Here is a 23,642-nt window from a genome sequence, read left to right on the forward strand (position 1 = left end):
CATAGTATTCGAACTTGGTCGGATGTCAAAGTATAGAGAAAGTTCTTTTTGAAATGGTCTGGTCAATATGTACAAGAGAAGAATATAGCTCAAAATTGATATACCGCGCTGTCTACCATTGCTCATGCGAGAGGGCAGACAAGCGCTAAAGGCAACCTCTCTAAGGAAGTCAACTTGAAGAAGTGTAAAAAAAGAGTCAAAAGGTACGGCGTGACGTCGAATCCCTGTGTCTTAAGGCAGTCATCACATCACATCACCCACCGCTTTCTTAGGGTTAAGAAAAGTTAGACGAGGCCGTGACGGACGATCCCGACGACACGCTGACGTTGTTGACGGTGATGGTTGCGCCGGACTGGCCGGTGACGCGCACATCGACGGTGTCGGTGCCGAACCCGCTGGCGTTCTCGAAGTAGTTGTAGGTGGAGCGGGTGGTGGACTGCCAGGTGCTGCCGCCGTCGGTGCTGACCTCTAGGCTGGTGACGGGCTCGTTGCTGTTCTCGACCTGCATGGCGAACCAGTAGGCGGAGGTGCCGCTCTTGTTGTTCAGCTTGATCGGGGTGGTGATGCCGCAGTCGACGTACTCCCAGTCGATGGAGATGACGCCCTTGGAGATGTCGGCGAGCTCGGCGAAGGCCGTTTGGAAGAGGTCCAGGTGGTTGGAGTCGCATTCGGGGCATTCATCCACGATCTTTGGGGAGGGGGTGTTAGTTTGGTTTGGTTTGTTGGGGTTTAGGAGTAAGGTCTGCTTACCATGGCCTTGATCTTGTTGCCGCTGGGGCCCGTGACCTGGACACAGGAGCCGCACTGGGCCGCGTCGTCCCAGCGGGGAGAGCCCAGTGCTGTACCGTACAGGCCGGAGGGGATGGTGTAGCCGCTGAAGGAGCAGGCGCCGCCGTCGACATTGCCGCCGTAGAAGGTGGCTTCGCCGGAGAACTCGGAGCTCAGGCTGCTGCTGGTGCTGCTGGAGCTGCTGGAGGAAGAGGAAGAGGACGACGCAGAAGAGGTGGCAGCGCTGGCGGCAGTGGTGCTAGTGGAAGAGGAAGTAGCCTTCTTCTCCTCGACGGAGGCGACGGAGACCTGGGCAGCTGCAGTAGTGGCAACGCTGGCGGCGGTGGTGCTAGTGCTAGTGGTGGATGGCTTCTGCTCCTCAACGGAGGCAACAGAAACCTGGGCAGGGGCAGCAGTAGTGGCAGCTTGGGTGTTGACCGTCACAGCCTCAACGGTGGAAGTGGGCTGAGCAGCGGCAGTAGTGGCAGCCTGAGTGTTGATGACCACGGTCTGAACAGATGAAGTGGTCTGACCCGCACCAAGGGTGATAGTCGTGGTGAGGAACACCGTAGTAGCCTCAACATCGGTGAAGGTAGAGGTCTCAACCGCGGCAGTGGGAGTGACTGTCGCATAGTGCGTGCTGACAGCAACATCATCGTCGCCACAATCCCACTCGTCGTCGTCGGGGGTCGCAATAGGCCGGGCAGTCACAGAGGAAAGGGCACCCAGGGCAGCAAAGCCCAGCGAGGCAAGACGTTCGTACTTCATGGTTGATGTGAGGGGAAATGTGTTCGAAACAGGCAAATAATGAATAGAAGGTTGGTCTCTTGTTGGACTGCCGATATGGCAAAAGAACGTGGAATCAACACGGATGAAGTTGGTTTAGGAAAGAATGGACGCCTGGATATCAAATCCCAGGACTATAGAACTGCTGTTCCGGACAGAGTGGTAGTGGTCAACGAGAGATGGAGAGAAGGAGGATAGAAAGAACGAAAAGAGCTCACAACGCGGGATCAAGGGAATAAAAGGAACCCCCAAAGCACAGGATGTTTGCCCCGTGATCCGGACATTATGATGGGTCAATTTCGACATCATGATTTTGCCCCATTGTCAGCAATATCAGGGAAATGAAACTACCAGGGGCAGCAGTCAACGGGCCGAAAGGCAGAGAGAGTGTGGCCACTGGGCAAGGCAGCAACCAGCGGGAAATGAGATCGTGAGGTGAAACACTGGACTGGGGATCAATTCGATCGTTCAATTCGATTAATGGATTCAAGTGCGGGCAATGATATATTGGCATTTAATTAAACTACTCCGGTCAGACCCACCCCGGAGATTTTGCTCGCAACGGCGAGTTGGGACCAGTTGGAACCAGTTGGGACCATTTGGGACGAGTCGTGGCTCTAGACTGTTATCAGCCTAAGCACTAAGCACTAAGCGCACTAAGCGGAACTGTCTCAGAATCCCTTCTTCGAGTTTCGACCCAGGGGGAGGCTCTCGATCGTCTGATGATTCTGAGTTGATGTTCATTGTTCACATTCAAAAATTCACGGTCCACCCCAAGAGACATGTTCTCCTGAAATTGTGCTTGGCGTCAAACGACTGGTCACTGCTTGGATGAGAAAAAAAATTCTGGACAATTTCGGAGCATCTGGCAAGTGGGTCGGTCCATCCCGTTCTGGCCTCCCATCATTTAGGATACCCCCTGGGGCTACAGCACAACGTCGAATTATGGAAATGAAGAAGAATTTATATTTCGCATCGCAGTGTGGATCATATCCATGATGTGCACTCCGCCTACTTGGAATCCCACATCACCTCATTCAATCTCAGCAGAGCATCCGCACTGGCCTTCTTGGCAGCCATAAATTCCTCCCGGTTGTCCGCTCCTCTGGGTCCGAGCAAAGCATCCGAGAAGCAGAGATCAATGAGGATTTTGAGCTCTTCGTACGTGAAGGGTTCTCCGTTTCCAGCGGCCAGCGCTTTCTCTCCATGGGCAGCAAAGGATTCCTTCTCTTCCTTGGCGTAGTCTAGGGCTTTCTCGGCGCCCTCGAGGAACCAGTCCAGGAACTTGGCGCTGCGCGGGAGCGCGACCACCTCGTGGTGCTCCTCGTGGGGGCTGGTGGTTCCGTCATGAGCCGGGTCCTGCATCGGATCGATGATAATGTTCTTTAGGTTCTGTTGCAAGACGAGAACGTCCAATTGGAGGCGCAAGGCTCCGTTCTCGTTCATAGCGCCGATCAGGCCGGTGTTCGCCACAAATGTCTGGTCGATGAAGCGAGCAAGCCCAGAGGTAATGAACCATCTCTCCGATGATCCGAGGTAAGTGGATATGTTACTGTCGAAGCCGATCAGATCACCATTCAACTCTAGAATCGTGGGCGATGCAGCAGTGGGCTGATTCATCAGAATATGCCACCAGTGAGTGGTGCTGCTGGGAGACGGCGTCGTAGGCTCAGAAGCGCGCGAGTTTCGAGGATTGGGCCCTGCCATCGTCTTCTTCAGCATATGGATGACGCCACACCGACAATCGATGTGGAGGGCGAACAGAGCAGTGTATGCCAGTTCGCGCAGTGATCCAAGAGTGTTGTCGAAGATGGTTGCTGTTTCTTGGCTCAAGGGCAGATATATCGGCTGACTGACACCATCGACCTTGGACTTCATTGCCCCGATCAAGGTCCAACGACGGTTAGGAGGCCCAGTTTCCGGGCGTCGAGCTTCCGAGGTCGGGATGATTTGGCGCAGCTGGGCCAGGTGACTCGCAAACCATTGCTGTATCTCAGTCAGTATATCAGAGAACTAGTGTGACCGACTGAGCAAACGAACCATGCTATTGTGAAGAAGCGACAGAGCCACCACGGTTTTGGGGTCTGACACGATGTCGTAAGGCTCTAACGGGACCTCGGAGGTCAGCTGGAGAAGCAGCTCGATTTCCTATCTTTCGTCAGCACGGCTCATACTAAGATTATTCACGAAACCATACCTTATCGACAAGTGTCCATTTATCACTCGTTTCGTTTCTCCAGAGCTCGGCAACGACATCATGAACGTCTCCAGCCTCAGCAAAGCCTGCAGCGGCCTTGAGCCGGGGCTCTCCCTTGTCTCGCGGAGACTTCTTGGTCACAATTGCTACCATTGGAATTAATAAGCTGTGCATGCATCAAGATCGTGAGAGTTTCTCACATTTGTACCATCCACAACACTTATCGTAGTAAGTCACGATCTGAGTAAGAAGCAGCTGTGTGAAGGCTTGATCAGGAGGGATACTGGATAGCATCTTGCTAAAGTCTTGAATGATTGACATGAGCTTGACCGCTCCCTGAAACGCAGTCAGTAACAAAGCTCGGAATGTCCATGCCAGAAAAAGTACCTTGAAGACCGGCCGGGGCGAGACGGTGGACCATTGGGGGTCTTCTGTGAATGCATCGGGCGAGACGATAGTGAGAGTGCAGAGGTCTGTGACTGTATCATCGAGTTGGGGCAAGAATACATTGACCAAGAAGTCATCTAGGAAGGAGGTCAATGTGGTCATCGCGAGATCCGAATCTACCGGCACGATCTCCTTCAGCCGTTGAATGAAAGAAAGAGAGGGTGGCAGCACGAGACTGATATTGAATACACTCGGTTCAATGAGGATCTTGTGACCAGTACCCGAGTTGCCTTGCCTGGCATCAGAGGTATCAGTCACTGCGAATTTCTGATTAGACTTGGTCACCAAGCCCGGCACAGATGACCTGAGAATCTCGTCCAGTTCAGACTGCTCGGCTTGGATTTCTGTGGTTTGATCTGTTTCCGACAGCTTGAACATTTTCTGCGATCAATTAGTATTCAGCAGTCGTCATTGTGGCTCTCCTCACATACTTTGTTCTTGTCTCGCATGCCCGTGTACATTTGACGCCTAGCGTCGTCTTCATCCCTGGGTCGGTACTCTCCATCAGTAGCCAGGTAGTCATGCAAGAGCGAGCGAATCTACACAGGTGTTGTCAGAAAATAACCAGCAGTACCGCGGTGTGATCGCCTACCTCGCTCTGGTAAAGCTTCCAAAGCTCCTTGAACCCACCAGCAAGCGTGTTGCTCTTCGGGATGCCCTCTCGTGTAACAATGGCTGCGATCACGTCATGGACGACACGGTGGCCCTCAGCAATAGACTCGAATTTGGCATACAATGTCCACAAGAACTCGGTCAGCACGTGACCACGCTTCTCGATGGCCTTCGATGCCACGCCGCTTCTGCTGTCTTGGGCTGCAAAGCCACGGGTAGACAACTCAGGGTAACGTGCGTCGATCTCGGCATTCGTTTTGTCCACAACGGAGAACAATTCGACGGGGAGCCTCTGCTCGATCCGATCGACCGCGATGTCAAGATTACCCATCTTGTTGAGCGCTTCTATAAGTAACTGAATGTAGTAGAATGTGTCGGCTTCGGGATTCCGAGAAGCATCCTCCACCATCGGGTTAGAGGCATCCAGCTTGGCCAAGAAGTTGTAGACCGGGCGTTCCCAGGCGTTGTTACCAGACCAGCTGGATGCATTGACACCGTTGCCCTCTCCCTCGGCAGTTGGGGGTTTCCATCGATTGGCGCAGTAAGGAGATTTCAGGTACAGATGATCATGCAGCTCTTCAATCAAGATATCCGTCAAAGAAGCCTCCTGGCTACCGAAGTACGCGCGAATGTCCGCCAGCGCCCCGATGTTCTCGAGTTCAGAGCGCCGCAACAGCCGTAGTGCGTCATGCAACACTTCAACGGCGGCAAGGAAACGCTTGTCGGAGATGCGGGACTCCAGCTTCTCCGGCAGCGATTGGATCTCCTGGATCTGGCTGAAGAGCTGGATGATATCGTCGTACTTTTGCGAAGAGGTAGCCAGCCCTTTCAGCTCGGGCTTAGTGGACAGTAAGCCCGATTTTGCTCCCTCAAGGGCGTTCTTCAGGTTCCGCACACGAGTCTGTGACGTCTGGATACTGGTCTGGATCTTATGGTATGTACCGATAGAACTGTTGAAGCCCTGATGGTGTTCTAGCGAGCGACATCAGCAAAAAGGTGTCCACGAACCATCATCGTCAGATCCCACTCCCAACAAGTCCCACTCACCATTAACGACCGACTTCAGCGTCCGCTGTATCTGGTCATGGATCTCCAGGAACTCCGGTTCACGCTCAGCCTTGCCCAACGTGCTCGTGTCCATCAGTTGCAGCGCCACCTGCACCGGAATACAACTTTCAGAAGCCACGAAGTCCCATTCCCGTTGAACCATCTGCAACACATCTGCGAATTCGGGAAGAAGTCAGCCCCAAATGGTATTTCCCAAGCAATCCCGACAACAACGGAAGATAGCCTTTTCCGCTCCAGATAGGTAGCGTTATCGCACCTTCAATGGCCTGAGAGCCTCCTCCCTGCGCCCCCGCGCGTCCAGCAGTGTTCATTACCCTATGCTCTCGTTCTCGTTCTCGTTCGCGTTCCCGTTCGCGTTCGCGGCTGCTGCTGCCTCCCAACCAACTCGTGTCCCCACGCGCCCGACCGTCTCGAGAGCCCAACGTCGCCCTCTCGGCATCGCCCTCCCTGGTTCTGGACCGCGACGACGAATGCTCGGGGTCGCGATCCCATCGGTCACGGCGTCGCTCCGGGGATTGAGCCGGCGACAAGGACGACTGCGACGCCTCCGGGTAGAAGCCACCATAGCCTCCAGGCCGGAGATCGCGGCCCCCTGATGCACCGCTGCTACCTCCGGCGCCACCACCGCCTCCCCCCCCTCCTCCTCCATATCCATTCATCCCCAAGCTATTACTCCCGTTGCTCCCGTTGCTGCCGTACCCGCCATCACCGCGATCGTAGCGGCTGGTGTCGGAGTAGCCGTATCCGTTCGCGTAGGGGCTTCGGCCGCTCATGCCAGGTCACTTGTACTCGTACTTGTACTTGGAGGAATTCGATAATGGATAGGTATTCGGGAAGAGCGATTTGCGCTTTTCTGGTGTGCACAGTGTGTGCAAGAAAATGTGGTCGGTCGGTCGGCCGGTCGGTAGGTCAGTCGGCTGGAATTCCCCCTCGATCTTGACCTCCGTAAGTCTGATCTGAGCACTGACGTAGTGGAATTAAGCAGGAGGTGACACGAGCATGGTCGTTTGTCGGAGAAAAGCGTGGAGTAAATTCGGAGGTCGCGAGCGTTCAGGACCACAAGATTCTAGAAACGAGAGGCTTTCGTGGTTGGATCGGGTTGCGACAGGTCGTAGTGAAGGGATGCGGGATAAGATTGTTGTAGACAATCGGAGCTACAAGTGGAAACACCCGATTCCGCGAGGTGTCGCTTGGCCGGCCGTTTCTCCACATTCCGCCGCCCTCCTTCCTCCGGCTTGCTTGGCCTGCCGTCCACGGTACAGCATCTTTTTATCCCACTCGAGAAAGAGTCCCTGAAGCCTTCGACTCTCTTAAAATATATCGTATTCCTAGACTAGACTCGAGCAAATGGCCCTATGATCCCGGTTCCGGCAAGATTACAGCGCATCGTGGAGCACAACTTGAAACTCGACAACAAGGCTAGGTATTGATCTAGGTATAATGCATTGGCCCCAGGCTCTATATGAGGTTCATGGTATAAACAGGAGCTAACAGGCTCATTTGGAAATTGCCTTGGTTTCCCGCTGAAGCCAACCCCGGGTGTATTCGTCGTTCTCGAAGAACTTGTGTGTCTTTTCCCAGACCTCAGCATGGTAATCATTCACCCACTTGAGCTCGGCATCAGTGAGAAGAGAGGGCTCAATCAGATTTTGACCGATAGGAGCCATCGTGACGTGCTCGAAGCCCAACCAAGGCTTGTCACCGAACTTGTGCGTCGTCTGCACTTCGCGTGCCATGATAATGTCTAAGGCATCGTCAGCTACCTGCACCTTACTTGCATGTGCGTATAGGCTTACTCTCAATACGGATACCAAACTTTCCATCTTCGTAGAAGCCGGGTTCTGCTTTTGTCAGCGTCTAGAATGTTGAAGGTGAAAGGTCTAACCTACCGTCGGAGATGACGTTGCCAGGAGCAATGGGAACTTCAGTGTACTGCACGCGCGTGCCAATGCCAATGGGCCCTTCGTGCACGTTCTAACACAGAGTTAACAAAGCAGGAATTCAGGGAGACTTCTTGACACTCACCAGGTAAGAACCGACTCCATGACCAGTTCCGTGCAGGTAATCGAGACCCTCCTTCCACAAGTGCTGTCGCGCAAGAGCATCAAGCGCAAAGCCACTGGTGCCCTTGGGAAATACCGCAGTGTCAATCGAGATAAGACCCTTCAGCACAAGAGTGAATGCCTTCTTCTCAAGCTCTGTAGGCTTGCCGAAGTGGAATGTGCGGGTCACATCAGTTGTTCCATCCAAGTACTGAGCTCCGGAGTCACAGAGGTAGATGGCGCTAGGGTCAATGATGGCGCAGCTTCCCTTCTCGGGCTTGTAGTGGATGACGGCACCATTAGGGCCCGTGGAGGAGATAGTGTCAAAGGACAGACCAGCAAACAGATCGTGCTTGGATCGGATCTGCTCCAGCTTGTCTGCAGCATCCACTTCGTCCAGAGTTGTCTTCTTATTGACCAGCTCGTTCTCGAGCCAGGCCAGGTACTCCGACAAGGCTGCACCATCACGGATGTGACACGCCCGCATGCCTGCGAGCTCAACTTCATTCTTGACCGCCTTGGCATCGCCAATAGGGCTACGGACCTCCTCAACCTGCTCCTCGCCTCCAAGGCTAAGGCTCAGAGCCCAAGAAGCCCTGTTAGATACAAGGAACTTAGAAGACGCACCCTCGGCTTGCTGCTTCCGAGCCTCGCTTAGTGCTTTGGCATCCGCGAAGATCGAGTCATAAGGCTTGACCACGACGTCTTGACCAAGGTGGGCCTTCACCTCTGGCGTAAGCTTATCATCATCGACGTAGATGTCAACAGTGGTGGGGGTAACGATAGCGTATGAAAAGAACACGGGGTTGTAGGGAATACTGGATACGGGTCGTTTAGCTCAGAACCGAGTGCAGAATGACGTCGTGGCAAAAGCTGGGTGTGAGAAACTTACTCAGTGCCACGAAGGTTGAACAGCCAAGCAATCTCATCCAACATTGCTATCGTTCGTTAGTCAATACGAATGTAGAGGGCCAATGTAGCCCGCCAGGTGAAGACCCACAGATAACGAAGCCAGCAGCCTTCTTATTTTCCAGTTCCTTGCGCAGATCCTGGATCTTCTCCTGGAAGCTCTTGCCAGCATACTTCCCCGGATGAACAGTCACCTTCTCCCGCGGAGGAGCAGGTTTGTCATTCTTCCAGACCAAGTCAACAAGATTCTGCTGGACGCCAACAAGGGACGATCCCTTCTTCTTCAGAGTCTCTGAAAGACTACGGGCGCCAGCTGAGAGCAGTTAGCTTAAGGATATTTCCTGGTCGCAAAGCGCACTACCTCACTTACAGGCTGTAATCAAAGCTGGGTCGACACCAACCACCTTGCCACCCTCAGCCTGCTCCGTGGTCCTAAATCCAAAGTTAGCTTCAGAGGTAGGATAGCCATTATCATTTAACCTCCATACCATTCTTGCCAGGTTGGAACACCCTCAACGCCCCGCTTCAGCAGCGCCCAGTTGCTGTCAAGCTGCTTGGCAGCCTGGTTGAAGTAACGGCCGTCTGTGGACAATGCTGCCTTGGACAAGGAGATGATGGCCGTACCAGCCGAGCCGGAGAAACCCGATATGAACTCTATCGAGCGAAGTGTGAGTTATATGATTATCGATCCGGCGCCGTAGACAAGAGTCGCGGAAAGGGTATAAGGTTGGTATTCTAACCTCGACGGCCGTCGCATGGCGCAATGTATTCCGACTGGTGACTATCTTCCGAAGGAACGACTAAATGATGGGTAAGAATCTTGACGTCAACAGATACTGTGAGTTCATTGGGGTTTCATACTATATACATCCACCTTGTGCTCTTGCATCAACTGCCGTAGCTTGGCCAGGCGCTCGGAGGTGTTCACGGTCTCCATCTCGATGATGAAGCGCGGGGCGGAGGTGGAAAAGGGCCTCAAACGGGGAAGGGGTAACTTGCGAGCCGATCGGAAAGCTGATATCCAAGAAAGGCGGATTGGAGGGTGCGAAAAAAGCATCTACTGGCGAGGATTTGCAAAGGACAGCTGCAAGTGTCCGGGGGAGAAGGTGGGATTCAAACGAGCCGGGGTTGCACAAAGCACGCAAGGCCCGTGATCAAAGGTAGCGAGGAAAGGTGGGGGGTGGGGAGAGAAAGGCAAGGGAAGGGAAAGATACAACGGTCGTGTGCACAAGAGCGAGCCAGAGTGGAGGATACTAGCTGTTGACTTAGTATTCTATTCGATAAGGTGAGTTGAATGGTGGTGGTGAGTACGTAAGGGAAGTCCAGTTCTCCGTAGGAGCTCCGATGGCAGATTAAAGTGGGACCCTTTGCCGGCCTTCCTTTGCCGACTGTGGATGTGGGTAACTGTAACTGTAACTGCCACGAGAGATCGGTATCGTCATTACCGGACGGTAACTTTCTTTTTTTTTTCAATTTCAATCCTGATTTCTTACCTATACAAGTCGTACCCCTCAAAAGCACGAAGATGACTATGCTGACATTGTCGCAAACTCAACCATTGTAGGTTCTTGGGATTGAGGTCAAATGGGGTTAAAATTTGGTGATGAACCGCATTCTTTGACCAAGCGTTGCTGAAGCGATCATGGGCCGTTGGTTGGGAATCAAACAACGTCCTGCAGATGTTAACCCAGCTGGTCACATGCTTCTCTCAATATCATCCCTCCCCCCGACAACAACTGGAACCTTGAATGCCCTGATCGTCATCATCCAAAGCTAACCATTCTTCAACTAGAACCACTGATTACGGTAGCCTTCCCCCTCCATCCCACTTCTCACCGCCTAACCTTTCGGTGATAGTGTTATCAGCACGTGACACCCCTTAAATATCGATAGTTATCGCTCATCATCTACTATCTATATTCTTCTTTCCTCTCGCAAGGAGGCCCTCAGTGTTGCGGCCATGTCTGGGGATATTCCAGGTCAAGCCTCAGATGTGCACCTGCTCATCAATGAGGCAAAGGCAGTAAGTTGAGTTGTCTTTCCGAGCCAATTGAGGGATCGAGGGCTGAAAGCCATTCCTGGTTCTAGCTAGTGTCGCAGCTCTATGATCCGGCAAATACTGGCAACCCCGCCAAGATTAAGGCGATCCAAGAGCACCTGCAGAGTCTTCAGAAAGGCCCTCAAGCATGGCTCATCGCAAATCACCTTCTCGCTGAGGACAACACTGACCTGAGATTCTTTGGAGCTCTGACTTTTACTGTAAAAATAAATCAGGATTGGTGCGTGTCCTCCTAGCGACTTCATTGTGCGAGACCTTCTGACTCCAGCCGTAGGCAACACCTGAGCACAGAAGAAGCCCAGGAGCTACTAGGACGGCTGCTTGATCATTATGTTATGTTGGTCAATGGAGGCGAGCGTTCTTTAGTCGTACGAAAACTAGCTTCCAGCTTAGCGACCATCTTCCTGAAACCCAACGCTCCTTGGACACGGGCACTCTGCAATCTAGCGGCTTCCTTAGCAGATGGCAAGTATGTCTCGGAGGAACATTGCAAGGATGTCGACCTGAGAAATACCGTGCTCCCCGCGTTGTCTGAGGGCCAGGTAACTTCCTTGCTCTACTTCTCTAGTACTCTTGGAGAGGAGATTCACAAATGGAGCTCCGAAGCCCGTCGCAATCGAGATGATCACCCGGTTTCTGAGAACATCAAGGATGCTTTTGTACTTGTCGACGTCGTTCTTGGTCACATACTGCAGCAGGTTGCATCAGGGGCTCACTTGTCTGAGGATAGTCTGGGGGATGAAGCCATTAATTCCTACCAGGTGAGATCAGTTGTCTTCTGTGCTCCTGTCTCATCTAACATTTGGTGTAATAGACATGGATGTCCGTCCGAAGCGCATTTCAGCTTCGTGACACGATACCTGTATCGCAACTCGCTCCTACTACGACCTACGTGATTCAATGCATGAGGATTCCAGTTCTGTCGAAAACTGCGACCCAAGTCGTGGTCGAGTTGATAGATTGGCGGGACACAATCTTCACTCCAGGTCATATCAGCGCCATCTTGGACTATATTGTTTGTGACTATGGTACTGCGCATATTGCTTCATTGATGGAGGGCGATTTCGAGGATGAAAATTTGACCTTCTTGGAGCTTCTCCTGGCATATTCAACACTACAGCAACGGGATCTGCTAACGAAAGCATTGGACCCGCAACATGAGAAAGTACTCGCTCTGCTACACACACTTTTTAACGCGCCTGGCTATGCATCGGTCGACGATTCGGCTTCTCCTTTGGTTCTTGAATGGTGGACTGAGGTTGCCGATGATCTTCAGGAAATATATGTGGATTCGGAAGATCAAACGGGGCTTGGGCCTGCGAAGCACAACCTTGCTCGTGCAGCATTGGATTGTTTCGAGAAGCTCAAGTACCCCAGTCCAGCAGAGTTGCAAGACTGGAGCGACGATGAACGCAGTGAGTTCGGGGCTTTTCGGCGGGACGTCTGTGACTTTCTTCTGGCGATATATCCAATGCTGGGTGTAGACCTGGTTCAGGTCTTTCAGGAGCGAGCGAGATCGTCGCTTCAACAGCAGGATTGGCGAACGTTCGAGGCCTCCATCTTCTGCGTTGCTCAGCTCTCTGAGGCTGTCGATGAGAACCAACACGCTGATGAATGCCTCAATTCAATATTCTTCTGTGATGAATTCGCAAACTTATGTGAGGGGACCGGAGTAGTCATCCCAGACAAACCACGTCAAACGTTGGTGGATATGCTCGGAAAATATCAGTCATACTTTGAGCGCACACATGCTCTGCTTCCCCGGGTGCTAACGTTTCTCTTTGCGTCCCTCGAAGTTGGTCCCTGCGCGTCAGCAGCGTCCAAGTCGATCGCATATCTCTGCAAGTCATGCCGCAATGCTCTTACGCTGGAGCTGCCTGCCTTCATTGGGCAATTTGAGCAATTTCGCTTCAAGCCCACAGCTACGGCTCACACTATGGAGAAAGTGCTGGAGGGCATCGCTGCGATCATACAAACCGTACCCGAGGATGGCGCAAAAGCCCAGTACCTCGAGCAAATCCTTCGGATTTTCCATGAGCAGGCAACCGCAGCCCGTGAAGAAGCTGCCAATGGGCTCATTGAGCAAGCACAGAGCCGTGCCCAGCTCGTGCTACGATGCGTTGCCAGCGTTGGCAAGGGTCTCCGAACCGATGGTGAGATCAACTTAGACTCTCACGAAGACAAGGAAGCAGATGCTTACCCGCCAACTTTCTGGAATATGGGCGATGGGGCTGTTGTACAGAACCTCATCATGCAGTCCATGCAACTCCTCATGACTGGTTTCCCTGTGGATGTGGCGATTATCGAAGCTACCTGCGACATACTAAAAGCCGGCTACACTGAGCGGACGGGCCCCTATGTGTTCCCACCGATGATGACTGTGAATTTTGTGAAGAGTATCCCCCTGGGTAGTGCGGGTACCGATATGGTCATGGGCACTGCCTCCGCCTTTCTTGCATCACACAGCTCCCATCCACAGCGAATTCGTGATGAGACCGTTGCGTTGATCGTCCACGTTTACGAGACATTCTGCTGGATGCATGAGAAACCAGAGTGCTACGATCCCGAAGTCGCCAACAGCGGGATCGATTTCCTGACGCGCTTGCTTCCGAAATACCACCCTTTCCTCTTCGCGCTCACCTCTATACCGCAGGAACCCGGCCCGACGGCCACTCAGTCGCGACCAACTATTCTAAACGCTATCTTGAACTTCACACTGATCTCACTGCAAGGCCCCGAACCCCTTCCGCTCCGCTCCGCCTCGCAATTCTGGGTGAGCGTGTTGAACCTCCCCGGTGATGCCCCACCCATTCAGAATGCCATCCGTGAATGTCTGCCTGCCCTCTGTCGGATTTTGATGACACAATTCGCCGGCAGATGTGCCCGGTCGGATCTCGAGCACCTGTGCGAGGTGCTTCGCAAAGTCATTTTCAAGCAACAGGGTGCGGCTCGGCCGCATCTTACTGCGGCGTTGGCCGAGCTGGATGAGGCCGTTGATCAACACCAGCGACCAGCCGTCACACCAGAAGAACGACAACGCTTCCTTGCGTCATTGTTGGCCGCAAGGGGCGCCAGAACACAGACCAGTCAATTGGTACGCTCGTTCTGGGTCAAGTGCCGGGGTGACTCGTTCAATTACATCGGATAGGGATCGTAGGATAGTCTGAACAGTTTCAAGCAATAACTATTGGACTTGAGGTCCATTCGGAACAGGGTTTGGTGCCAAGCAAATCATAAAGACTCTATGGTGTCGCAATACCATTGTAATATGCAGGTCATGCAGAAAAAGTGTGAATTGGGGGGGGGTCCAATTTGTGATGCGAAGAAGGAACGAAAAGTGTCGGCGATTTTGGAGTCTCAAAGGTGGGCTATCTGGAACAAGCCCTTGAATTCTTGGTGGTTGAATGGTTGAACTATCTGAGTTCTCAAGGGGGGCAAACTCGCTTAGTAGTAAATCGCCTCGGATCACATGGGCTGGATTACTCAGGAACGCCGGTAACAATAATAGTCTCTCTCCTTGAGTGCCAGACCGCAGCAGCCTACAGTTCAAGATCTCCGCTGAGGCCATGTTCAGTGCTACCAGTAACTACATCTTGTGTTTTACTTTTCATGTCACTAGTGGAACAAGCCAGATTGTCTGCCTCAAGGCATCACTACAGCACTATGGAATTTGCCTCCAAGCGGGGGCGATCGGCTTTTGGCGGACCGCTGATTCCTCCGCCACTGAGGCGGTGCGTCCCAATTCAATGCGCCTGAAATTGGGAGTATAGTAAACAAACAAGCATGTAGCCGAGGACTCCATCGAGCAGTGGCCAGGGCGGAAAGAGAAGGTCCTATTTATAGGGCCCTGCCAGTATGACCTACCGTGTGTGGCTGTATACTGCGAGTTGTATGCATCTGTCCACCAACTGGTGATTTGCTGTCCTGCAAAATCTCCAATCACTCTACCTCAAACCCCGCCTGCACTGCACTGCACTGCACAATGAATGCATCGAGTCTCAGGATTTCCAATGCCAGCCATGCAAAATCACCATCTGAATCGGGTGGGCAGGGGGATCATCATCCAATGACGCGACGTCATGCCCTACGAGACTGCCGATAATGCCCCCTTTTTGTGTGGGCTTGGTCAGTGCTCTCAGCGCCCTCGTGTTTCGGCTTAAACGCGATGGTGGATCTGGCGCCTGGGGAGCAGCAGCATGGACAACATAATAAGAAGTCGTCGCCATGTCTCCTCCGCCGCGTCGCCCTGACCCTGCATCCTGACCACTTCTCACCATGCCGGTGATCGCCAACACCCCCGAAGCACTCATCGCCCGCACCGATTCCTGCGACCCGGAGACAACATGTCAAGGGTTGACCAACAGCGGCAAGCCATGCCGGCGCGCACTCGGCGATCCCACCGACCGATACTGCTGGCAGCATAAGGACCAAGCTGCCACCGAGTCGCCAGGGACGAGCACGCCGTCCGCCATGAACCCCAACAAGCCGCGGACGAGCATCGACACCCTGCTGGACCGGATCGGGATCCTGAACATCAACGACGGGGCGTCGGAGAAATGGCGACCGTCGCGCCCCACCACCACCAGCAACAAACCGCCGAAGCGACAGAAGAAACGCACCATCTGCTGCTGCTTTGAGGTGATCGAGGAGGAGGAGATCCGGCCGCCCAGGCCCGTCTCCGCGCGGCCGCCCTCCCAAGCGGCTGCCCCGGGCCCCGTCCCGCAGGCCAACCTGCTCTCGCCCAACAGCCAGATCCCCACGCGGCCATCCGCGCAGACCTCCTCCCACTACTCCTCCACCTCGTCCGGGATCCCCGAATCCTGGATCCCCGCCGACCTTAGCGCAGAGGCGGCCTCGACGCTGGCCTCCGAGCTCGACAAGCCGATCTCCGAACGCGACGAACCGGGCTACATCTACATGTTCTGGCTGACGCCGGAGGAGACCACAGGGAATGGGGGAGGCGCGCGCGGTCCGCCGCCGGCCGAGGTCGCCAGCTCGCTGTTGCCACACCACCACAAGTCGAGCGGCGGCGGCGCGCGCGACCGCGCCGTCAGCGACGCGATCCGCACGGCGCGGGATCTCCGGGCGTTGACCTCGGCGCCCAGCGCCACCAGCCCCGGCACGATCCGGCTGAAGATCGGCCGGGCCAACAACGTCCAGCGCCGGTTGAACGAATGGTCGCGCCAGTGCGGCCACCACGTCACCCTGATCCGGTACTATCCCTATACGCCGTCGACGCCGCAGCCGTCCCCGGCGCGGTTTGGTGGGGGGACTGTGCACGACAACGCCGCCCTCGAGCCGGGCCGGAAGGTGCCCTTCGTCCACCGCGTCGAGCGGCTGATCCACCTGGAGCTGGGGGATGTGCGGGTCCGCGACATGGGCAAGTGTCCGGAGTGCGGACGGGAGCATAAGGAATGGTTCGAGGTGACGGCGGAGAAGAGCTCGCTGAAGCGGGTGGATGACTGCATCCGGCGCTGGGTGAAATGGGCGGAGGTGCAGGAGAAGCAGAGCCGGTAGGGTAGGCCAGCCCGTAGCTGTCACGGTGGTATACGTGAGTCTGCAGCGTTGACCGGTCATTATCATCAATATCATTATACCCCGACACGCACCCATAGAACCGAAACACAACCAACAGTACACCTCGCTAAGCAGCACAACCTAATATCGATATCTGTTGAAGACACAAGCATCCCACAATAGAAAGCATCAATTTTCCATCGCATCGCAAGCAATCCTCGACTCCATACCCCAACCATCCCCGTTAATAAACCATCGAAATCACCTCCCATCCCCAATCCCACATCCATACCCTCAACCTAACCCTTAACCCTCCCGTCCCCCTCCCCCCGTCCTCCCTCCGCACCCCCCCAAACCCCCAACCCCCACCCAAACACTTCTACAGACTCCCCCCTCAAAACCCTCCCCACGACCCTCCCCAGCACAAAAACCGCCCACCCAAAGCCCCAAACGCCCACCCCCAAACACCCCGTCCCCACCAACACAGGCCCCATCACCAACATCGCCAAGCCCGCGAACACCGCCCCCGCAATGAAGGCCGCCACCAGCACGCCGCCCAGGAACAGGCACACAGGGATGCCGGAGCAGAGCACCTGTGCGGCCAGGAAGGTGGCGAGCACCGGGTGGGCGAGGATGAGGTGTGTGAGGCGGGAGAGGGGGCCGGTTGCTTGAGTAGCATCTGTAGAAGTGGGAATTACAGTAGGAGTAGCAGTAGCTGTTGTGGTGTATTTGGTGTTCTTGGTTTTCTTGGTGTTTTGGGTGTCTTGGGTGTTCTTGGTGTTGGTCTTGGTGTCATCGGTGGCGTCGGAGGTAAATGGATAGTGATGGTTGTGGCAGGCAATGTCATTGTCATTGTGACGCTGACGCTTACGGTAGTCAATATTATCGTCCTCGAGATATTTCATGGTGAGCGGTTGCTGTTCGAGGAGGGCGTTGTGGTGCAAGATTGGGGCGTCCTTAGCAGGCTGTTGCTTCTGCTGCTTCTGCTGCTTCTGCTGCTTTTGGCCTGGTTCTTCGGTGGGATGTTCCGAGCGTCCAGGTTCTAGTTCTGGTTCGGGGTCTGGTTCTTCGGACGCGAATTGCGAGGGGATCATGGGGTCGATTGCTGCCATTGTGGGAATTATTCGTCTTTTTTCTTCCACTGGGAATAATGTTTTTGGTTGAGTTGTGTCTGAGGATCAGTCTGGGTATGTTGACCGTCAGATCCGAATCGGAGGCAATGAGAGTTGTACAAACGACAGAACAGCTCAGCTAACGTAGGAACCGTTGGCTTAGGGAAGGAGCAGTTCTTCCAGAATATTGTGCCTACCAAAGTAATCCCGACTAAAGGCAGTAACTACCGCATCGATTGCCCTGCGGACCGGACCTTGCACTAACTAACTCAACACCCCCTCGCGGGAACTACTGCCCGTACCCACGAATCACAACCTGCACGAAAAAGTGATCGACTGTATTCGTAATCCCGTCACATACCGTACATTGTACAATACAGCAAGTCACCTGACCGTCACGGGGAGTAACCTCCCTGGCCCCCGATCACGGATGGCGAAAAACCACTCATCTGTTAAGGTTCGGGTGATCAGGGATCCTCCCCTTGCAACAAGATTCGAGAAGCACACTCGCGCATCTGTCGCCGATAAGATCCGGTTTCCCAGTCTGTGGGTTTTGGGAGACCCCCAATTGATAGGGATTGAGTACGAGAATTGCATGTCACCTGCCTCAGACACCCAAGGTTTGCTCGGAAGGTCGTCAGAATGGAAGGCGAAAAACATGGCCAACAGGTGAAGAGAGTCAAAGTGAGCTGTTCCACGGAAATCGCCGCGGTTGCAACAATAGGCTAACTGACGATGGAGACCCATTCACCAAATATTGGGGCCTGGAATGGATTAGACACGGCTCCACTCTTGCAGTCTAACTTCCTCACCGGGGAAAGCTTCGATGGGTCCCTACGTGGACAACTGGACAGTATTCGAAGAAGTTGCTCATCATTGCTCGTATGGATTGGAATGTACAGTGAGAATGGGTAGGAAGAAAAATATCTAATGCTAAAAGCCAACCAGCTGTCCCAACTTTTTATCTCTCAAAACGCCCGCGCGATGGTAGAAGAAAAGACAACAGGACATGTACAAGCGACACCGCTTACCAACCGCGCTTGGCCAGCTTGTCGGCCTCAGGCAGATGCGCAACATTGATACCGACCATGGCCTCGCCCAGACCCTCGCTCACCTCAGCCAGGACCTTGGGGTCCTTGAAGTGAGTCACAGCCTGGACAATGGCCTTGGCGCGCTTCTTGGCATCACCGGACTTGAAGATGCCAGAGCCGACGAAGACACCGTCGCAGCCCAGCTGCATCATGAGCGCCGCGTCGGCGGGCGTGGCAACACCACCGGCGGCGAAGTTGACCACGGGGAGACGGCCCTTCTCGGCGGTCTCGCGCAGAAGCTCGTACGGGACCTCCAGCTGGCGGGCGTAGGCACGGAGCTCGGGCTCGGGGTCGGCAGAGGACTGCAGGATGGCGCGAGCACGAGCAATGTCGGCGTTGACGGTGCGCATGTGCTTGACAGCCTCCACAACATCACCGGTACCAGCCTCACCCTTTGTACGGATCATAGCGGCGCCTTCGGCGATACGGCGGAGAGCCTCGCCCAGGTTACGGCAACCGCAGACGAAGGGGACCTTGAAGCCGTGCTTGGTAACGTGGTAGACATCGTCGGCGGGGGTAAGGACCTCGGATTCGTCAATGTAGTCGACGCCAATGGCTTCGAGGATCTAACAGCATGACTTGTTAGCGTCAACGTCCACGAGAAACTGGTAACTGCTCCTACCTGGCACTCGACGAAGTGGCCAATACGGGCCTTGGCCATCACAGGAATGGTGACAGCCTCCATGATCTCCTTGATCATACCCGGGTCGGACATACGCGCCACACCACCCTGGGCTCTAATGTCGGCGGGGACACGCTCGAGGGCCATAACAGCGGCGGCGCCAGCCTCTTCGGCAATGCGAGCCTATGCAACTTTCATTAGCATTGACAGGATTGATCGAGCTTCCCAGAGTAAAGCATACCTGCTCCGCATTGACGACGTCCATGATCACACCACCCTTCAACATCTGAGCCAAACCGGCCTTGACAGTGAAGCTGTCGGTAGCACCGTTCTGTTGAGCAGCCATTGTGATAGGGACTGAGGGGTGAGATTGGCAGAATTGCTGCGGGAAGGAAGATAAGCTTGGAGATGGACAGAAGGAAGGAAAAAGAAAAGAAATGCCACCGAGGGACCAAGATTAAATATGAACGGAAGGAAGAGAGTTGGTTACCTGGAGAGACTGGCCAGACTTGCGAGTGAGTCAACGAGGATGAACTGATTATCTCAGCGTCGCCGCCGAGAACACCCACTTCACTCCCCGACGAAAGTTCAGTACCTCATCCTTGGGAAAACAGTACCTCCTACACCAATGACTGCGAGGTTTCCGAGTTTACCCCTCGTTGTTCTTCCCCGCCGGCGACTGAGAGGCTTCCTAGGTAGTGGGGGTTGTTCAGCCCACTTCCACTGGTTTTCTGCCCCTCGTCAGTGGCAGGGCGGAACTACGGGCCAATCATTGCGTCGCCGTGCCTCTGAGCCTTCCCTTGACATTTTCTAACTTGCCACTAAACTCGGAATGGCGCTTCGCCCCTCCGTTTAGCTTTCCGCGGGTTTTGGTGGCCGCGTTTTCGTATCGTCACCTCCCGCTTATGTAAGATATCTCTGCTGTTCGGTCTGATCAGCATCGGTAATACAAATACAGCAGCTGCCTCAGGCGCCAACTCGAGGTCTGGAATATGGGTGGCTTGAACTATGAATATACCGAGTAGATCAAGACACTCACATATTGAAATACATTCAATTCCTGTGCACTGTTAGATAGGACGGACCTTAAGCGCTTTCTTCTGTCTACTCAAGCAATTGGGACTATATGCTTGCCCACTTCCAAAATATCCTCTCTGCTAATCATCCTCTCCAATACACAACCACCCCGGACCGACCCCAGTGACGTCAGCCCACTTCCTCCCTCGATCCCTCCCTCCGCATCTCCAACTCCAACACCACCAGCACCTTCCCCCCTTCTACAAACATCTCTCCTCAACCCCGCTCCCCCCAACTCCAATTCTCTTCAAATTCTCTCATACAATCCAGCAAAACAAACCCCAAGCCCTCACAACCCTCCATCCGACCGACCAAAAACCAAACCCAAACCCAGACCCAAACCCAACAACCCACCCAGGAAAAACAATGGCATTCCTCCTCTCACGCACAACGACCACCCTCGTGGGCACCACCCTCGGCCTCGGCCTCACCTTCACCCTCCACCCCCTCTCGCCCTTCCGCGCCGCGCCCCTCCAATGCCAATACTCCGCCCCGTCCGCCGCCGCCGCCGGCACCCCCGAAACCAACTGGACGGTGCCGTCGTCATCAGACCCCACGATCCTCAAACAAGGCCGCACGGGCCCGATCCTCACGGCCTCGAACATGCGGCAGGTGAGCTTGGGCAGCGTGCTGGGGCTGGTGGTGGGCGTGGGGCTGCGGGCGTTCTCGCGCGTGCTGGTCGTGTTGATCGGGATGGGGATTGTGGTTGTTGAGGTATTTCCCCTCCCTCCCATCGTTTTTTTAAGCCTGTCTCGCAAGGGGCGGGCGGGGGCTAGCCCTTGGGTATTAAGTAGGTGGAGTTTTGGCTAACTAAATGTTCGATAGTGGGCCGCGGCCAAGGGGTACAATATCCTGCCCGTCAATACGGTCCAGAAGTACGTGAAGCGGGTGGATTTGCAGGGCGCGGTGTCGAAGCATATCCCCTTCAAGTTGAGCTTTGGGTTGACGATGGGATTGGCTGCTTTTGCGCAGTTTTAAGTTTTGATTGTTGTGGTGGTGGTGGGTGCTAGTGGGTGGGTGAGAAGAACGGTATTATGTAGAATAAAATAAATGAGGCCGGACTAATTCAACTGAACTTCATCCAATCACGATTATATAGATTCAAGATTTTGGTTGCTGTCTTATACAGGGTATCATTATTGCGATGAGTCGAGCCCCAGGAAATCCATTCGCATGTGCTCCCGTCTTGGAGCACTTCTGCTGCGAACCAGGGCTGGCTCAAGCCAAAACCAAGTCCTCCAAAACGCCCTCCATCTCCTCCCGCGCCAACGGCACGCCCAGGATCTCCATCCCGCTTGCATCCATCCGGGACGTGATCATCTGGTGATCGTGGAACTCCTTGAGCAACGTCCGGAACATCATCTCGGAACTCGCGATGAACTCCTCCGCCGCCTTCTGGTAGAGGGCGCGGAACTCGATCCCGGCGGCGGCGGCGTCCTCCCCCCGCGCACCACCTGCACCTTCCTCCCCCTCATCGTCCGACAGATGGCCCTCATCTGACAGGGACAGAAGCTCCGTCAGCAGCAGCTGGTACAGGTTGCGCGCGTTCTCGGGCAGACTCTTCAGGACGAATTCCACACCCTCCTTGCCGCCGACGCGCTGGCCCTTGCGGCCGAGCAGGGCGCTGACCTCCTCCACCACATCAAATTCCGCGTCGAAGGGGGCAAAGGTCGTGCAGTCGTGGAACACGAAATTGAACTGGTCCCGGAGGTTCAGGTCCCACATCAGGAGCACGTTGGGCGTGTCGGCCGTGGCGAGGAGGTTGATCTGCGGCGTGGCGGCCAGGCGGGCAAGGAGGGCTTGGTTCGTGGCGCGGCGGAGGGAGGGGGCGTCGATGGAGTTGATGAGCACCGTGATGGGGGGACTATCGGAATCGCGGGCGTTTAGGCTGGACTGCAGCAGCTCCAGGACCTCTTGGGGCTGCGAGCCCATCTTCGACGGGATGTCTGCGCCCAGCACCGCTGTGACAATCGTCGCGAAGATGGACCGTATCGAGACGCCTGGCGTGTGGCCGTTGACAATAACGACGGAGGGGGGTGAGATCGTAGCGGTGTCGTCGTCTTCATTGTCGGGGGAGTGGCGGCGGTATTGCCAGTCGGCGAATTCCTGTAGCAATCGACGCTTGGATCCGTAGCCGTACAGGCAGATGTTGAACCCCTGGTCGAACTCAAAGTCCCATTGGGGGAACGACCGGCAATGCAGGTCCAGCAACAGGGCCTTTTCCTCCTGGAACGGATCCACCCACTGCGCCATCTTCTCGAAATACTCTTCGTGCGTCAGGAGGTTCACCTTGCTGAGATTGCTATTCGACGTCCGCGGCGGTCCCGCCCGGTTCTGGAAGAAGTAGCGTTCGTGCGCCGGGAGCTCGCCTTCGGGCGTGGGAGAGCGTTTGTTCTTTGCGCCCTTTGGTCGTCCGGCTCGACGTTTCGGGGTCGGTGCTGCTGCATCCCCGGCTGCTGGCTCCTCGGATCCTGCCTCGACGGATCGTATCACTCCATCTCCATTGGTTGCCGAGGTTGCTGGCGTTGGTTCCTGAAGGGCCGTCTCGTCATCGTCCTGTAGGATTTCCTCCGCAAGGCGATCAGCGCCATCCCAGATCTCATCGTCGTCTTGTTCCAGCAGCAGGCGGGCGCTCTTTTTCTTTGCGGACCGGTCGGCATTTCGAGCCTTGGACGGGGTGTCAGGCGCAGTTGTCTGTTTCGTGGGCGTCGAGAATAAAGCCTTCGCCTTGTTCTTGTGTGTGGGAGTCTTCAATCCCGAGGCTTTCAGGGTAGCTGGAGTGTCCGCGGTCGGCTTCTTGGGAGTCGACTTTGTTTTCTTCGCTGGGGTGCCTTCAGGGGTTTTTTCCCTGGCCGCATGCCCGTTCACGGCGCCATTGGTCGGTGCATCGGTAGTCCTCGGCCTCTTCGGCGTCGAGACAGGCGGCGTTTCGTCCGTATCTGGTTGCTTGCGTTTCATTTTAGTTAATTTGGTTGGGGAAGGTGAGCGGAATTGGGTCGGTGAAGAAATACCATCCAGACAACAACACGGAATAATCCCCGGGTTTAACTAAGAATAAAAGAAAAGAAAAAAGAAAACAATATGATGCAAGGGGGTTTCACCAAGTAAGCTCGAAGCACCACAGCTTTCTCTTCCCTCTTCACAAGGAATTGAGGAATGCTCTCCCGTACGGTTCAACCCTCGTGGCTCTGGCTCTCTCTGGGCGCGTCTTCGAAGCGCAACCGATAGGACCGAGGGTTTTTCCGACTCCGCGATATCGGAAGCGGCATTTCATCGCCGCGCATCGCATCACTGCGGGACCGGCCCTGGGAGTTTCACTCGCCGATATAATTCAC

At 54.8% G+C, this 23,642-nt stretch overlaps 8 protein-coding genes across 8 annotated transcripts; 3 read left to right on the plus strand and 5 right to left on the minus strand.

Moving 5' to 3' along the window:
• Window positions 1-26: 26 nt before the first annotated feature.
• Window positions 27-1,536, minus strand: BO95DRAFT_385562 (putative extracellular cellulase CelA/allergen Asp F7-like; the record flags this gene model as incomplete). Its single annotated transcript, XM_025583477.1, has 3 exons — window positions 27-688; window positions 751-1,233; window positions 1,393-1,536. 3 exons carry the CDS (start codon window positions 1,534-1,536, stop codon window positions 275-277), a joined length of 1,041 nt encoding a protein of 346 aa, XP_025444154.1. The 3' UTR covers window positions 27-274.
• Window positions 1,537-2,280: 744 nt separating this feature from the next.
• On the minus strand, window positions 2,281-10,137 carry BO95DRAFT_385563 (uncharacterized protein). The gene is made up of 18 exons (XM_025583478.1): window positions 9,691-10,137; window positions 9,570-9,629; window positions 9,318-9,483; window positions 9,200-9,261; window positions 8,921-9,142; window positions 8,813-8,858; window positions 7,904-8,738; window positions 7,768-7,852; window positions 7,675-7,719; window positions 7,442-7,622; window positions 6,135-6,646; window positions 5,858-6,031; window positions 4,791-5,782; window positions 4,630-4,737; window positions 3,952-4,579; window positions 3,752-3,897; window positions 3,595-3,702; window positions 2,281-3,540 (listed from the first exon to the last, which is right to left on the minus strand). Exons 1-18 carry the CDS (start codon window positions 9,884-9,886, stop codon window positions 2,566-2,568), a joined length of 5,541 nt encoding a protein of 1,846 aa, XP_025444155.1. The 5' UTR covers window positions 9,887-10,137; the 3' UTR covers window positions 2,281-2,565.
• Window positions 10,138-10,789: 652 nt separating this feature from the next.
• Window positions 10,790-14,036, plus strand: BO95DRAFT_430280 (putative importin 13; the record flags this gene model as incomplete). The annotated part of the gene is made up of 4 exons (XM_025584943.1): window positions 10,790-10,852; window positions 10,918-11,108; window positions 11,163-11,649; window positions 11,703-14,036. The coding sequence occupies 4 exons, from the start codon at window positions 10,790-10,792 to the stop codon at window positions 14,034-14,036; spliced, it is 3,075 nt and encodes a 1,024-aa protein (XP_025444156.1).
• Window positions 14,037-15,163: 1,127 nt separating this feature from the next.
• BO95DRAFT_430281 (uncharacterized protein) lies at window positions 15,164-16,405 on the plus strand (the record flags this gene model as incomplete). The annotated part of the gene is made up of 1 exon (XM_025584944.1): window positions 15,164-16,405. The coding sequence occupies one exon, from the start codon at window positions 15,164-15,166 to the stop codon at window positions 16,403-16,405; it is 1,242 nt and encodes a 413-aa protein (XP_025444157.1).
• Window positions 16,406-16,704: 299 nt separating this feature from the next.
• On the minus strand, window positions 16,705-17,517 carry BO95DRAFT_462013 (seipin co-factor family protein; the record flags this gene model as incomplete). The annotated part of the gene is made up of 1 exon (XM_025588873.1): window positions 16,705-17,517. The coding sequence occupies one exon, from the start codon at window positions 17,515-17,517 to the stop codon at window positions 16,705-16,707; it is 813 nt and encodes a 270-aa protein (XP_025444158.1).
• Window positions 17,518-18,338: 821 nt separating this feature from the next.
• On the minus strand, window positions 18,339-19,901 carry BO95DRAFT_480820 (pyridoxal 5'-phosphate synthase subunit PdxS). Its single transcript, XM_025590167.1, has 3 exons — window positions 19,472-19,901; window positions 19,231-19,413; window positions 18,339-19,174 (listed from the first exon to the last, which is right to left on the minus strand). Exons 1-3 carry the CDS (start codon window positions 19,574-19,576, stop codon window positions 18,545-18,547), a joined length of 918 nt encoding a protein of 305 aa, XP_025444159.1. The 5' UTR covers window positions 19,577-19,901; the 3' UTR covers window positions 18,339-18,544.
• Window positions 19,902-20,292: 391 nt separating this feature from the next.
• BO95DRAFT_513035 (uncharacterized protein) lies at window positions 20,293-21,285 on the plus strand (the record flags this gene model as incomplete). The annotated part of the gene is made up of 2 exons (XM_025591577.1): window positions 20,293-21,021; window positions 21,133-21,285. The coding sequence occupies exons 1-2, from the start codon at window positions 20,674-20,676 to the stop codon at window positions 21,283-21,285; spliced, it is 501 nt and encodes a 166-aa protein (XP_025444160.1). The 5' UTR covers window positions 20,293-20,673.
• A 106-nt stretch (window positions 21,286-21,391) lies between these two features.
• Window positions 21,392-23,420, minus strand: BO95DRAFT_441160 (origin recognition complex subunit 2). Its single transcript, XM_025586121.1, has one exon. The coding sequence runs from the start codon at window positions 23,263-23,265 to the stop codon at window positions 21,526-21,528; it is 1,740 nt and encodes a 579-aa protein (XP_025444161.1). The 5' UTR covers window positions 23,266-23,420; the 3' UTR covers window positions 21,392-21,525.
• Between the last annotated feature and the right edge of the window lie 222 nt (window positions 23,421-23,642).

This window comes from Aspergillus brunneoviolaceus (genome assembly GCF_003184695.1).
Source record: "Aspergillus brunneoviolaceus CBS 621.78 unplaced genomic scaffold BO95scaffold_20, whole genome shotgun sequence".
In the NCBI taxonomy this organism is placed as follows: domain Eukaryota; kingdom Fungi; phylum Ascomycota; class Eurotiomycetes; order Eurotiales; family Aspergillaceae; genus Aspergillus; species Aspergillus brunneoviolaceus.

Bases quoted from the DNA above. Each gene is read 5' to 3' on its own strand.
- BO95DRAFT_385563 (XM_025583478.1), bottom strand. From the start codon at position 9,886: ATGCTTTTTTCGCACCCTCCAATCCGCCTTTCTTGGATATCAGCTTTC. The intron at 7,623-7,674 runs GTAAGCCTATAC...ACGATGCCTTAG, and splicing joins GTTTGGTATCCGTATTGAGA to ACATTATCATGGCACGCGAA. The intron at 4,738-4,790 runs GTAGGCGATCAC...ACACCTGTGTAG, and splicing joins GGAAGCTTTACCAGAGCGAG to ATTCGCTCGCTCTTGCATGA.
- BO95DRAFT_480820 (XM_025590167.1), bottom strand. From the start codon at position 19,576: ATGGCTGCTCAACAGAACGGTGCTACCGACAGCTTCACTGTCAAGGCC. The intron at 19,414-19,471 runs GTATGCTTTACT...AAAGTTGCATAG, and splicing joins ACGTCGTCAATGCGGAGCAG to GCTCGCATTGCCGAAGAGGC. The intron at 19,175-19,230 runs GTAGGAGCAGTT...TCATGCTGTTAG, and splicing joins GCCACTTCGTCGAGTGCCAG to ATCCTCGAAGCCATTGGCGT.
- BO95DRAFT_441160 (XM_025586121.1), bottom strand. From the start codon at position 23,265: ATGAAACGCAAGCAACCAGATACGGACGAAACGCCGCCTGTCTCGACG.